General features: G+C 38.5%; 4 protein-coding genes and 1 pseudogene across 8 annotated transcripts in view; 2 read left to right on the top strand and 3 right to left on the bottom strand.

The window, feature by feature from the left end:
* LOC121883669 (hemoglobin embryonic subunit alpha-like) overlaps nucleotides 1-297 on the bottom strand; it is an 871-nt gene extending 574 nt beyond the window's left edge. Inside the window, exons 1-2 of the mRNA XM_042392081.1 lie at nucleotides 200-297; nucleotides 1-114 (exon numbers count right to left, since the gene is read on the bottom strand). The exon at nucleotides 1-114 is cut by the window's left edge and continues 94 nt beyond it. Of these exons, the coding sequence (XP_042248015.1) occupies nucleotides 1-114; nucleotides 200-297 (212 nt within the window). The remainder of the gene's footprint in view (nucleotides 115-199) is intronic.
* A 21-nt stretch (nucleotides 298-318) lies between these two features.
* Nucleotides 319-3,859, bottom strand: LOC121883663 (annotated as a pseudogene).
* A 922-nt stretch (nucleotides 3,860-4,781) lies between these two features.
* On the top strand, nucleotides 4,782-5,566 carry LOC121883660 (hemoglobin subunit beta-2-like). The gene is made up of 3 exons (XM_042392068.1): nucleotides 4,782-4,901; nucleotides 5,054-5,276; nucleotides 5,384-5,566. The coding sequence occupies exons 1-3, from the start codon at nucleotides 4,810-4,812 to the stop codon at nucleotides 5,510-5,512; spliced, it is 444 nt and encodes a 147-aa protein (XP_042248002.1). The 5' UTR covers nucleotides 4,782-4,809; the 3' UTR covers nucleotides 5,513-5,566.
* A 1,078-nt stretch (nucleotides 5,567-6,644) lies between these two features.
* Nucleotides 6,645-9,892, bottom strand: LOC121883661 (hemoglobin embryonic subunit alpha). 4 transcript variants are annotated; one of them, XM_042392069.1, is made up of 4 exons: nucleotides 9,787-9,892; nucleotides 7,455-7,655; nucleotides 7,157-7,364; nucleotides 6,645-6,858 (listed from the first exon to the last, which is right to left on the bottom strand). In XM_042392069.1, the coding sequence occupies exons 2-4, from the start codon at nucleotides 7,550-7,552 to the stop codon at nucleotides 6,730-6,732; spliced, it is 435 nt and encodes a 144-aa protein (XP_042248003.1). In that variant the 5' UTR covers nucleotides 7,553-7,655; nucleotides 9,787-9,892; the 3' UTR covers nucleotides 6,645-6,729. The 4 variants fall into 4 exon arrangements, with proteins under 4 accessions (XP_042248003.1, XP_042248005.1, XP_042248006.1 ...); XM_042392071.1 differs by having other exon boundaries at nucleotides 7,455-7,685; nucleotides 9,787-9,888; XM_042392072.1 differs by lacking the exon at nucleotides 9,787-9,892 and adding an exon at nucleotides 9,700-9,779.
* Nucleotides 9,893-10,279: 387 nt separating this feature from the next.
* Nucleotides 10,280-13,048, top strand: part of angptl8 (angiopoietin like 8) — a 46,766-nt gene continuing 43,997 nt past the window's right edge. For both annotated transcript variants that reach the window (XM_042391901.1, XM_042391902.1), the window contains exons 1-2: nucleotides 10,280-10,398; nucleotides 10,876-11,022. In XM_042391901.1, coding sequence (XP_042247835.1) covers nucleotides 10,348-10,398; nucleotides 10,876-11,022 — 198 coding nt within the window. In that variant the 5' untranslated portion in view covers nucleotides 10,280-10,347. The remainder of the gene's footprint in view (nucleotides 10,399-10,875; nucleotides 11,023-13,048) is intronic.

The raw sequence follows: 13,048 nt of genomic DNA, 5'->3' as shown, positions 1-13,048 counted from the left end.
TCAGCAACTCCAGCCATCACAGTTTTTCCGTGCTTCTTCACGGGGGCAGAGCCGGGACTCAAGTCCTTCCAGTGGGAGAAGTAGGTCTTGGTCTGCGGGTACACGACCAGCATCCTGGGTAGACAATTTAAAAAGGTGAGTATGTAAATGAATCTATCAGTGGTGGAGCGCGTTACAGCCACTTTTAAGTCATATTTACCTGGACAGCGCATCCGCGCCGATGTCATCAGCCTTGGGAGCAATTTTAGCCCAGAAGGCCTTGACAGCGCTTTTGTCCTTAGCAGTGAGACTGGTCATCTTGCTTGCTGGTTGAGTGTCGCTGAGTGCTTTGAAGCTCAAACAGTGGGGGGGTTTTATAGTCAAAATTCAGCATGGACACACCCGGGACCACCTCCAAGATAGGCTGCAGAGGGCGTTTCATGTTAGGTTGCAGCTTCCATGAGATAAACAAAAATGGAGTTTCTTTGAATTACATCGCTCAGTCTTATGCTTTTATGAGCGAATGATTGCTGCTTTAAACACTTACAGTATTTCAGTGAAAATTCCCCCTGGCGGCCCCAAAAGGCATTTTCCTCATAGAGCACCATTGTAAAAGAGACGTCTGTAAAACTGTTGACAGGACACCTCCAACTACAAACAAGGCTTTATTGTTTTATTCTCCGTTATATGATGTTGTTCATATGATGTTTACCTCAAGAAAACTTTGTTGTTTCACATTTATCTCAAATATAATGAATATATCACCATGTTTTTCAGTCTTGTTTGCCTTGGGTTGCCTTGGATTACTTTAATGCGTAATTGTGAGGAAACACCTGGGGCTACCCTCATGTTTCTGTTTGAATCAATTAGCCTATATTTGTTTGTACATTTAACTGCAGGACATTATGATATTTTTTTTTGTTTAGAATTATTATAGATTCTGCTCTAAGATTGGATGCTGAGACCACAACATGTAGTGTTGTTTGGTTGAGATCATCGTGGGTTTCTCATTGTACTGTAAGCTTGTATTAAGCTCTTGACAACATATCATTATTTACTTGAGATTATTGTGAATTTCTTCACGTAGTGTCGATTTAGATTTTGAGCTTCCAATAATGTAGTGCCGTTTACTTTACATATAAATGTAGTCATTTAGCTGACTTTTTCATTCAAAGCGACTTACAATTTTGTACCATAAGACTTAGCAAGGTAAATATTTCCAGTAGTCGGCAGTAAGTGATACTGTTCGTCTAACAGTGCCAGATACAGTGCCCTGCTTGGAGTGCACAGGAAGCATTGACAGTAATAAGAATTAGACAACATCATATATTTTCATTTACAGTTATTAAGGCCTCTTTATTAACGTTATCCTGCCTTTCCTATTATTGCGTAAATGTTGAGCTCACAATGTATAACATTGCTTTCTTGACATTTTTTATCTCTTTACATCAATGATTTTTTTTAGCCTAATTGTTTGTTTTTCTTTACTTTTTAGGTTTTGTCCACCATAACCTGAAGGAATCCATTAAGAAAACTGTATACAAAGAAGAGAGATGTAAAGGAAACAACAAAAAGATAGATTTAACTGTTCATGTTCTGGAAAAGGATTCTGATGCTTATGAATTCATTCAAGATAGGCTCACCACTATAAACACCTCCAAGGATACAAATTTTCTGACTGTGAATTCTGCAAGTCTGCAAGATCAGAAAGATGTATATTTCTTGTTTACATGCAAACACTCTGGAGCATGCACGCCTCAAAGTTAAGGCCAAAGGATGTAAAGCCTATGTTTCCTTTAAAAAGAGGACAGACTGGCTTAACATCTAAATATTACTTTCAGATTGTTTCAATTTGAGCCAGAAAGATAACAGTGCTCATCAGTTTTGGCTGGTAGCAACCTGGCTAACTCTTAGCTCACCTTTGCAAGCTAATGTTAGCTTCCTTTCATGGTAGAAAAATGCTAATCTAAAAAGCAAATATGCATTTTAATATCTTCATAATAATAAAGCTGTGGTAGCAGACTAGTGTAAACTAATAAGTAAATTTGAAAACTTTCATGTTGGATGTAGCACCTTCAAATTTGCGCCTCTTTGCCATTTTCCCTCCCTTTTTTCTTTTTTTTTAATTTAAACTTTGCAGGCATCGGCAGCAGGGCTCACCGTGATGACATCACAAAATGGTCTCAGGACAACAACCACTTGGCAAAATAAGGGCGTGGGAGAGAGCTGCACTCCGAGAAACTGCACATGTACCTTGATAATCTCAAGGTAATGCGTTATTGAACTGTTTTGACTATTGTTATCTATATTCAAAAACAGCCCACCCTTCTTGTTGATGTTTTCTGCGTGAGTGTTGCAGCCACTAACTAACTGCCTGACCATAGTAGTTGCTGGCCAGATAGTTCAAGCCTTTTATTATTGTTGGTGTATTTTTTGTTGTTAATACAGAGGAAGGATAGGTCAGGTATTTATATATTAATAGCTCCACATAATATCTATTGTTGCCATTAAATGCAACAAATGTGGCTTTTGTTTGGTCACTTGAAACATATTTATGTTATGATGATAATAGTAGTAGTTTCTTAAAAACCTGGAAAAATTTTTACCGCCTATCCAGATGTCCCCATTATGTTCAAAATTGCTTGACGTTTAAAATTCTATTTTAATGTCATGTGTGCTATTCAACGGCGAAAAAAAGCAGTTATGTATTAAAAATAGAGTTAACTACACTTAGCCTATATGTGGCAGAAAGTCCGTCACCTGCTCCAGCTGTTTATCTGTACTTCTCAGCCAGGGCCAGAGCCACAGCAGTCAGGAACTTGTTCATAGCCACATGAAACTCAGGGGTGAAGTCAGCGTGGAAAATGATGGCCAGGACCACAAGGATGTTGTGGGAGATAATCTGTGAAAAGAGGATAATGGCAAAGATGTTGGCCTATGCTTACATGGAGTTTTAGCTCCCCACAAGCTCACCCACACATCTGTCCCATAATATTGTTCTTACGTTTGCTCTTCCGTATTTCACAATTCTAATGCTACATGCATGACCCTCACTTGTCAGATGTCAGGTTACATAATAGTACTGAATAGTGCAGCATCGGTACCGTTATGATAATGACAAATGAACACTGTAGTTTTAAGTCTTGAAAGGACCACAATTTGAGAAAAAAATGATTGATTACAGACGCTGACTCAGTACCTTGAAGTTGGCAGAGTCCACTCGCAGAGTGAAGGCATGCAGCTCACTGAGGCTGAGAAGACCTCCTTTCAGATCGCCGATCTTGGTCAGAGCATTAGCAACTCCAGCCATAATAGATCTCCCGTGCTTCCTCACGTTGGCAGACTCAAGTCCTTCCAGTGGGCGAAGTAAGTCTAGGTCTGCGGGTACACGACCAGCATGCTGTGTAGAAAACTAAAAAGGTGAGAATGTAAATGAATCAATCAGTGGTAGAGCACGTTACATCAGTTTATTTGAAGTTATATTTACCTGGAGATAGCATCCATACTGATGTCGTCCGCCTTTTAAGACAACTTATCCCAGAAGGCCTTGACATTGACTTTGTCCTTAGCAGTGAGACTGGTCATCTTGCCTGTTGGTTGAGTGTCACTGAGTGCTTTGTAGCCCAAACAATGGGGGTTTTTTTTATAGTTAAAACAAAGCATGGACACACCCGAGACCACCTCCAAGATAGGCTGCAAATGGCGATTCATGTTAGGTCATACATTCGTCGTTACATCGTAAAATATCATTATTCAACGGATAATGGCCAACATTGAAACGTAGACTTTCAACGTATGGTTTGCAGAAACGTACAGTGCCTACGATTTATTCTGGCGATTGGGTCGTTCAAATATATTGGACACACTCGGGACAGTCACGGGCTGTGAGCATCTACTGGCACAAATAAGGGCAAATAATACCACCATATGAGCATATAAATATTAATAATATGTGATATAATAGTATGTATTACAATATAAACATATTAATAATAAAATTATGATTAAAATCTGAAGACAGTTTTCACATGGGACCATTAGACAATTTGATCCAAGTGACACAGAAAACACCCTTGATGTGCTGCTTTATATTGAAGTTGCATGAAGAAATAACAACTTGTAGTCACTAATATTCGTACTGACCTGAATGAAATGGTGATTGCAATCAGCAAACTGATGGCTGAGCGTTGCTGTTTACAATGAGCAGTCTGGAAATCAGTAAAAGGACGATACAGCTGACAGTGTCAAACTAATATTTCCACCGAAATTCTACGATCTCTGTCCAAGGTCCTGATCAAGGAACCTGCTCGGTTTCTTACGCTGTTATTGTGCAGTCTCTGGGTGACAAACTGGCATTTTGTTACTGTGTTCATCATGTATGTGTGTATATCATGCTGTGGCTCTGCCAACAATTTGTGATCATTTAAATTTACGCCTGTTTGACCAAAAGATAATGACACAAAGGTAAAATAAGCTTCAGGATATCTTGTAAAAATTCTTTTACATCATTATTTCTTCTTAACACACTGAGTTTCTGGGCATAATTTAAATATGAATCATTGTGAGTCTGAATTGTTTTTCCTTGTCGAATGGCGGGGGCCTGTCGGGCTGTGGTGTATACTTTGTACCTTAAGCTACTTTTTGTCTTTTTCAGAAACAACCTAAGTCGTGCAGATACCCTTATCATTGCTGTAATGCAGCACTTGGCTGGGCCACCGCCTTCCGATCAGATGCTTCTGGAAGGGGAGTAGGGTTGCTTTAAAAGGGGCATCTGATGCCAGGGAGCACATCATCTACTGATCCGCACAGGAGAATCTAGACGTCAGCAAAATGGTCGAGTGGACAGACTTCGAGCGCGCCGCCATCCAGGACATCTTCGCCAAGATGGACTATGAGTCTGTGGGCCCTGCAGCTCTTGCCAGGTGAGGTGTACTTGTTATTTTGTATTAACAAGAGTGTACTGACGTAATCTATATGACACCCTAAACAAGATGCACTTTGTCAGAATACAAACTTTCTTTTTTGGCACAAATGATCTCAATCTTAAACACTTGTTGTCTTTTTTTTATATCAGGTGCCTGGTCGTCTACCCCTGGTGCCAGAGGTATTTCGGCAACTTTGGAAATCTCTACAACGCCGAAGCCATCATGGCTAACCCCATGATTGCAAAGCATGGAACAACTATCCTCCACGGTCTGGACCGGGCTGTGAAGAACATGGACAACATCAAGGCCACTTATGCTGAGCTGAGCGTGCTGCACTCCGAGAAACTGCACGTGGACCCTGATAATTTCAAGGTAATGAGTTATGGAACCGCTGTGACTATTATTATAGATATTCAATAATCATTCCAAAAAAAGCTCAACTTTCATGTTATTGATGTTTTCTGCTTGTTATGTTGCAGCTGCTGGCTGACTGCCTGACCATTGTGGTTGCTAGCAAGCTGGGCAAAGACTTCACTGCGGATGTTCAAGAAGCTTTCCAGAAGTTCCTGGCGGTGGTTGTGAGCTCCCTGGGAAGGCAGTACCACTAAAGAGCTGCAACAGAGGACCATCACATGATGACAGGCTCTTTGTTTGTATCATGTCTGAAAAGCAAATAAAAGAATAAGCATATTCAAAACGTTGTTTGTCTATAATTGTGCAGAAAAGAGATTACATCACCATGAAAATATAATAGGCTATATGAGAAAATGATAATAACAAAAAAAGTGACCTTTAGACACAAAGGGACAAAAGCGGTGATAAAATGTTAAAGTGATAGTTCATGTGCATATCATGAGAGCAGCATGTTCTTAACTCGGCCTTCTGCTGGAGTTTAAGTCACAACATAATTGAATTATTATTTTGTATTGATAATAGTTTTTTCTTTAATACCATTGTTCTTATGTTTTGGTTTATTGCATAACAGCCCATATTATATATATATATATATATATATATATATATATATATATATATATATATATATATATATATATATATATATATATATATATATATATTTCCCCCCCACATATATATCATTGTTGTCACTGTTGCAAATCAGCACTTGGCCAGCTCACCGCCCATCCAATGACATGCTTTTGGGAGTGAAGCAGGGTTGCCTTACATACTCACGGTATTGCAGCAAATAATCCCCCTGGCGGCCCCCAAAAGCATCTTCCCCATAGGGCACCATTAAAAAAGAGACGACACCTCCAACTGCAAACATATATATACATATATACACACACACACACACACACACACACACTATATATATATATATATATATATATGTGTGTGTGTGTGTGTGTGTGTGTGTGTGTGTGTGTATGTATATGTATATATATGTATGTATGTATGTATGTATGTATGTATGTATACATACACACATATATATATGTGTGTGTGTGTTTGCGTGCGTGCTTGTTTACTTAATGCATGCATGTTTATTTAACTACATTTTAGCTCTTCTGTTTTACCACGACATTGCTCAATTGACGGAATTTTGGTAGCACTTTATAATTTCGCCATTAGTTTACATTTAACGGACAGTTAATTCACATACTTCATACATTAATTGACCATTTTTATTTATTTAAATTCTGCTGGTTTGTTGTGCTGTTGAACAGACCGGAAACACAGTTGACTCGCGATGTCTAAAATAATCACAAAGAAAATTGATGTTTGTTTGTTTTTTTAATGCATTTATTTAGTATTTGCAGAGTGAACTCTTGCTGCAGTCTCCGTCTTCTGCCTCAGCTGTTTATCTGTATTTCTCAGACAGGGCCAGAGCCAGAGCAGCCAGGAACTTGTCCATAGCCACATGGGCCTCAGGGGTGAAGTCAACGGGGAACATGATGGCCAGGACCACAAGGATGTTGTGGGAGATGATCTGTGAAAAGAGAATAATGTCAAAGATGTTGGCCTATGCTTACATGGAGTTTTAGCTCCCCATCTTCCCATCTGTCCCAGATGTTTGCTGTTACAGTTGTTACTCATTCTCTACTCCATTCTTCATATATACAGTATAGACCTATTTGAACAATGCAGGTTTATCTGAATGGAACAGAATTATCTATACTACATAAGTACATCATGTGCCTTGTAATGACGGATGAACCTGTTGCGAGTCTTGAGACCAAAATTTGAGAAACACACTACATCATGTATTAATCAGTTTGTATCTTCACCTTGAAGTTGGCAGGGTCCACTCGCAGAGTGAAGGCATGCAGCTCACTGAGGGTGAGAAGACCGGCAGTCAGGTCGTCGATCTTGGTCACAGCATCAGCGACTCCAGCCATCACAGTTTTTCCGTGCTTCTTCACGGGGGCAGAGCCGGGGCTCAAGTCCTTCCAGTGGGAGAAGTAAGTCTTGGTCTGCGGGTACACGACCAGCATCCTGGGTAGACAATTTAAAAAGGTGAGTATGTAAATGAATCTATCAGTGGTGGAGCGCGTTACAGAAAGTTTTAAGTCATAGGCTATTTACCTGGACAGCGCATCCGCGCCGATGTCATCAGCCTTGGGGGCAATTTTAGCCCAGAAGGCCTTCACAACGCTTTTGTCCTTAGCAGTGAGACTGGTCATCTTGCCTTAGTTGAGTGTCGCCGAGTGCTTTGAAGCTCAAACAGTGGGGGTTTTTATAGTCAAAATTCAGCATGGACACACCCGGGACCAACTCCAAGATAGGCTGCAGAGGGCGTTTCATGTTAGGTTGCAGCTTCCATGAGATAAACAAAAATGGAGTTTCTTTGAATTACATCACTCAGTCTTACATTGACACGATCTTTTCAAATAATCTGCATTTAAATTATTATTATTATTATTATTATTATTGTTATATGAATCATTGTGAGTCTGTATTATATTACATTGGGGCTGTATGGTATACTTTCTAGCCCAGACTACAGTATTTTTGTCTCTCTCAGAAACAGTCTAAGCTTTGCATATACATTCTTCTCTTATTACTGGTGCAAATCAGCACTTGGCCATTTCACCCCCCATCCAATCACATGCTTTCATGAGCGAATCATTGTTGCTTTAACCACTCACAGTATCTCAGCCAAAATTCCCCCTGGCGGCCTGCAAAGGCATTTTCCCCATAGAGCACCATTGTAAAGGACACGTCCGCAAAACTGTTGACAGGACACCTCCAACTACAAACAAGGCTTTATTGTTTTATTCTCTGTTGTATGATGTTGTTCATATGATGTTTACCTCAAGAAAATGTTGTTGTTTCATATTTACATCAAAAATAATGAATATATCACCATGTTTTTTCAGTCTTGTTTGCCTTGGGTTGCCTTGGGTTACTTTAATCACAGCGTTAACACATCATAAAACATCAGTATTCAACTGATAATGGCCGACATTGAAAACGTAGACATTTAACGTATCCGTGGTTTGCAGAAACGTAAAATGCTAACGTTTTGTTTTGGCGACTGGGTTGTGAGGAAACACCTGGCGCTACCCTCATGTTTCTGTTTGAATCAATTAGCCTATGTTTGTTTGTACATTTAACAGCAGGACATTATGATATTTTTTGTTTTGAATCATAATAGATTCTGCTCTATGATTGGATGCTGAGACCACAACATGTAGTGTTGTTTGGTTGAGATCATCGTGGTTTTCTCATTGTACTGTAAGCTTGTATTAAGCTCTTGACAACATATCATTATTTACTTGAGATTATTGTGAATTTCTTATGTAGTGTTGATTTAGATTTTGAGCTTCAAATAATTTAGTGCCATTTACTTTACATATAAATGTAGTCATTTAGCTGATGCTTTCATCCAAAGCAACTTACAATTTTGTACCATAAGACTTAGCAAGGTAAATATTTCCAGTAGTCGGCAGTAAGTGATTCTGTTCGTCTAACAGTGCCAGATACAGTGCCTTGCTTGGAGTGCATAGGAAGCATCGACAGTAATATGAATTAGATAACCTCATATATTTTTATTTACACAAGATACAGTTTAAAGGTCTATGATTAACGTTATTAAGGCCTCCTTATTAAGATTATCCTGCCTTTCTTATTATAGCATAAATGTTGAGCTCACAATGTATACATTGCTTTCTTGAGATTATCATGGATTTTATCTCTTCATATCAATGATTTTTTTTTTAGCCTAATGTTTATTTTTCTTTACTTTCTAGGTTTTGTCCACCACAACCTGGTGGAATTTATAAAGACAAGTGTATACAAAGAGGAGAGATTTAAAGGAAACAACGAAAAGATAGATTTAACTGTTCATGTTCTGGAAAAGGATTCTGATGCTTATGAATTCATTCAAGATAGGCTCAACAGTATCAACAACTCCAAAGATGCAAATTTTCTGACTGTGAATTCTGCAAGTCTGCAAGTTCAGAAAGATGTATATTTCTTGTTTACATGCAAACACTCTGGAGCATGCACGCCTCAAAGTTAAGGCCAAAGGATGTAAAGCCTATGTTTCCTTCAAAAAGAGGACAGACTGGCTTAACATCTAAATATTACTTTCAGATTGTTTCAATTTGAGTCAGAAAGATAACAGTGCTCATCAGTTTTGGCTGGTAGCAACCTGGCTAACTATTAGCTCACCTTTGCAAGCTAATGTTAGCTTCCTTTCATGGAAGAAAAATGCTAATCTAAAAAGCAAATATGCATTTTGATATCTTCATAATAATAAAGCTGTGGTAGCAGACTAGTGTAAACTAATAAGTAAATTTGAAAACTTTCATGTTGGATGTAGCACCTTCAAATTTGCGCCTCTTTGCCATTTTTCCCTCCCTTTTTTCTTTTATTTAATTTAAACTTTGCAGGCATCGGCAGCAGGGCTCACCGTGATGACATCACAAAATGGTCTCAGGACAACAACCACTTGGCAAAATAAGGACGTGGGAGAAAGCTCATGGATGTATAAAGAGAACTGGATACAGGAAGAGCGCCAGGCTTTGAAGCCAATTTGACATAGCGGCCAAACCGTGTAATTACAACGTCACGTGATGCACACTGGCCCAAAAAGACTTTTTCCCATAGACTTACATTGTGAAAGAGACGTCTGTAAATCAGCGGATATTTTTTTCTGAGTGTCACAACCCCCGCAAAATGACTTGTCTCACTATCAGAATTAAATCCGTTTGGTCCGATCAAAAGCCTAGAAGAGCCGCATGACTGAATTGTTTTATCCCCATTCAAGTTAGCCGGAGGGCTAAACCGGAAGTAGCCGACTCGGCCAGCGAAAGTCACTAGTGCGCATGCTCTATGGGCCGCACAATGCGGAAGATCCGGGTACTTTCATACCAGGAAGTCGAATTTTTGGCTTCATGCGCCACTGAGCAACTTTCATAAGAATGAACGGGGCCCCGCCTCCGACGTTGTATCCAGTTCTCTTTATACGTCCATGAGAGAGCTGCACTCCGAGAAACTGCACATGTACCTTGATAATCTCAAGGTAATGCGTTATTGAACTGTTTTGACTATTGTTATCTATGTTCAAAAACAGCCCACCCTTCATGTTGATGTTTTCTGCGTGAGTGTTGCAGCCACTAACTAACTGCCTGACCATAGTGGTTACTGGCCAGATAGTTCAAGCCTTTTATTATTGTTGGTGTATTTTTTGTTGTTAATATAGAGGAAGGATAGGTCAGGTATTTATATATTAATAGCTCCACATAATATCTATTGTTGCCATTAAATGCAACAAATGTGGCTTTTGTTTGGTCACTTGAAACATAATAATGTTATAATGATAATAATAAGAGTTAAAATGTTACTGCCTATCCAGATGATGTTCAAACATTATGTTCAAAATTGCTTGACATTTAAAATTCTAATTTAATGTCATGTGTGCTATTGAACGGCTGAAAAAAAGCAGTTGTGTGGTAAAAATAGAGTTATCTACACTCACATGTGACGTGTCCATTTGCAGAGCGAAGGCATGCAGCTCGCTGAGGTTGAGAAGACCTGTAGTCAGGTGGTCCATATTGGTCACAGCATCAGCAACTCCAGACATTACAGATATTCTGTGCTGCTTCACTGGAGCAGAGCTGGGACACAGGTCCTTCCAGTGGGAGAAGTAAGTCTCGGTCTGTGGGTACACAATCAGCATCCAGGGTAAAACACGAGGAAGCGAATGAATATATAAATCAATCAGTCAACGTGGAAGTTGGTTATAACATTAAGTAATGGGTCATATTCACCTGGCCACAGCATCTTTGCTGATGTCCTCTGCCTTTCCAGACACTTCAGCCTAGAAGGCCCCAGACTGTGTCCTTATCCTTAGCGGTGAGACTCGTTACCTTGCCTTTGTTTGACTGTATATTGTGGTCGGCGCAAGCTGTTGCAGTTTTATGTCTGAAACAAAGCATGGCCACACCCAGGCCCACCTCCTAGATAGGCTGCATGAGGCACTGGGCTGCAGCATGCATAAGATAAGAAAACAAAACGCGACCTTAGAACAATAAGATTTTATCTGACATTTTTGGCAAAAATGAGTTATTCACATGGAACAGTTGGTAGCCATAATTACTGTTATTATTGGTAACTTAAGTTACTCTGACTACTTAAAAATAAGCAATTAAAGCCAAAATATTAATATGTAAGAATATGAGATACATTCAGGCTGCTAGTTGTTGATGCTAACACTAACCTGCTGCAAACTGGGTTTGTGTCTGTTTAACATTACAACTTGAATTCTGCAGCAGACACAGTGATGACAGAAACATTCAGAGCTCAGACATTGACAGAGACCCCAGTTTGTCAAAACTGATGACCTAACTGTATATATATATATATATATATATATATATATATATATATATATATATATATATATATATGTGTGTGTGTGTGTGTGTGTGTGTGTGTGTGTGTATATGTGTATATATATATATATATATATATACATATATACATATATCTGCTCCCAAAGTACATTTGGGAGCAGAAAAAGATAAGAAAGATTCTGAAATGAAGAGCAATAGGCAGAGACAGCAGCAAAAACCAACAAAACAAATCAGAGAAAGGAGAGGAGATATCAGCATATTAATGGGGAAACATTTTTAAATGTTTTTTCTAATTGTCTTGAATTTTGTTGTTTGTAATACTTGATTAACTGTCAATGAAAACCAAATGTACCCTTCAGTACTCCCTTCAGTAGTTCAGACTTTGATTTTGTGTATTAAAACAAAAAAAAATTCTAATCTGTCTACTTTTTCAAACAAAATCATCACTTTCTGTGACAGTCAGCAGATGAAAACTTATGATCCCAAAAGAAACGTGAGTTAGAGTTAGAAGGTTCTATCTGAAGATCACCTGATTATGAAAACCCCATTTAAAAAGTGGATAGGATTTTGATATTATATAAGAGAACTGTACTGTATATCAGTTTTGTTACCTAGGATGTCAAAACTTTGAACCTCAATAACTCAAAATCACTCAGAATGTAGATAAAACTATTCTAAGGCATTAAAAAATCTCCCACAATCATATTGACATTGACTGAGTTCAAATAACTCATAGAATCCAGTTTACAGTTCCTAAGACAGTCTAAATGTGCTCCTATATCACGGGCAAGTCAACCAATCATTAGTTAACTGATTAATTCGTAATTCCAGGCAAAATTATACTACCACTGGCATATCAAAATATTTCAGATGTAGTTTTAAAGGAGCAGGTCAAAGCATAAGGCAGCTATATCTATATTTTAATTGCACAATCTTAATAATTGGACACTTTCAGAAATTATTCCAGAACAAAATGTTCAATCACAACCCAAAACTAAAGAAATGAAGAACTAATATAATTTATATTTGTATCTGACTGCAATTATTGTTGGCAGACTTGAAAGACTAAAGCCTTTGCTCTGGTCAAAGCTTTCAAACATATAGCAGACATAATTTAAACAGATTTTAAAATCTAGGCTCTGTGACCAAGTACTTTTAATGGATTTGTTTATCAGTTGGAAACCTTTCCATTTGATGACTTATTCTTATGTTTCTTGCCAAAACATGCTGTGTTTTCTTATCTAACCCAGCATACTGTAGCGGCAAGGGAGGATCCATTCAAGAGACACACAGATAAGTGTTTTTTTTTTTTCCAGT

This window comes from Thunnus maccoyii, chromosome 18, assembly GCF_910596095.1.
Source record: "Thunnus maccoyii chromosome 18, fThuMac1.1, whole genome shotgun sequence".
NCBI lineage: Eukaryota > Metazoa > Chordata > Actinopteri > Scombriformes > Scombridae > Thunnus > Thunnus maccoyii.
This window is presented reverse-complemented; position numbering and strand designations above follow the sequence as displayed.

Bases quoted from the DNA above. Each gene is read 5' to 3' on its own strand.
- LOC121883660 (XM_042392068.1), top strand. From the start codon at position 4,810: ATGGTCGAGTGGACAGACTTCGAGCGCGCCGCCATCCAGGACATCTTC. The intron at 4,902-5,053 runs GTGAGGTGTACT...TTTTTATATCAG, and splicing joins GGCCCTGCAGCTCTTGCCAG to GTGCCTGGTCGTCTACCCCT. The intron at 5,277-5,383 runs GTAATGAGTTAT...GTTATGTTGCAG, and splicing joins TGGACCCTGATAATTTCAAG to CTGCTGGCTGACTGCCTGAC.
- LOC121883661 (XM_042392069.1), bottom strand. From the start codon at position 7,552: ATGACCAGTCTCACTGCTAAGGACAAAAGCGTTGTGAAGGCCTTCTGG. The intron at 7,365-7,454 runs GTAAATAGCCTA...TTGTCTACCCAG, and splicing joins GGCGCGGATGCGCTGTCCAG to GATGCTGGTCGTGTACCCGC. The intron at 6,859-7,156 runs GTGAAGATACAA...CTCTTTTCACAG, and splicing joins TGGACCCTGCCAACTTCAAG to ATCATCTCCCACAACATCCT.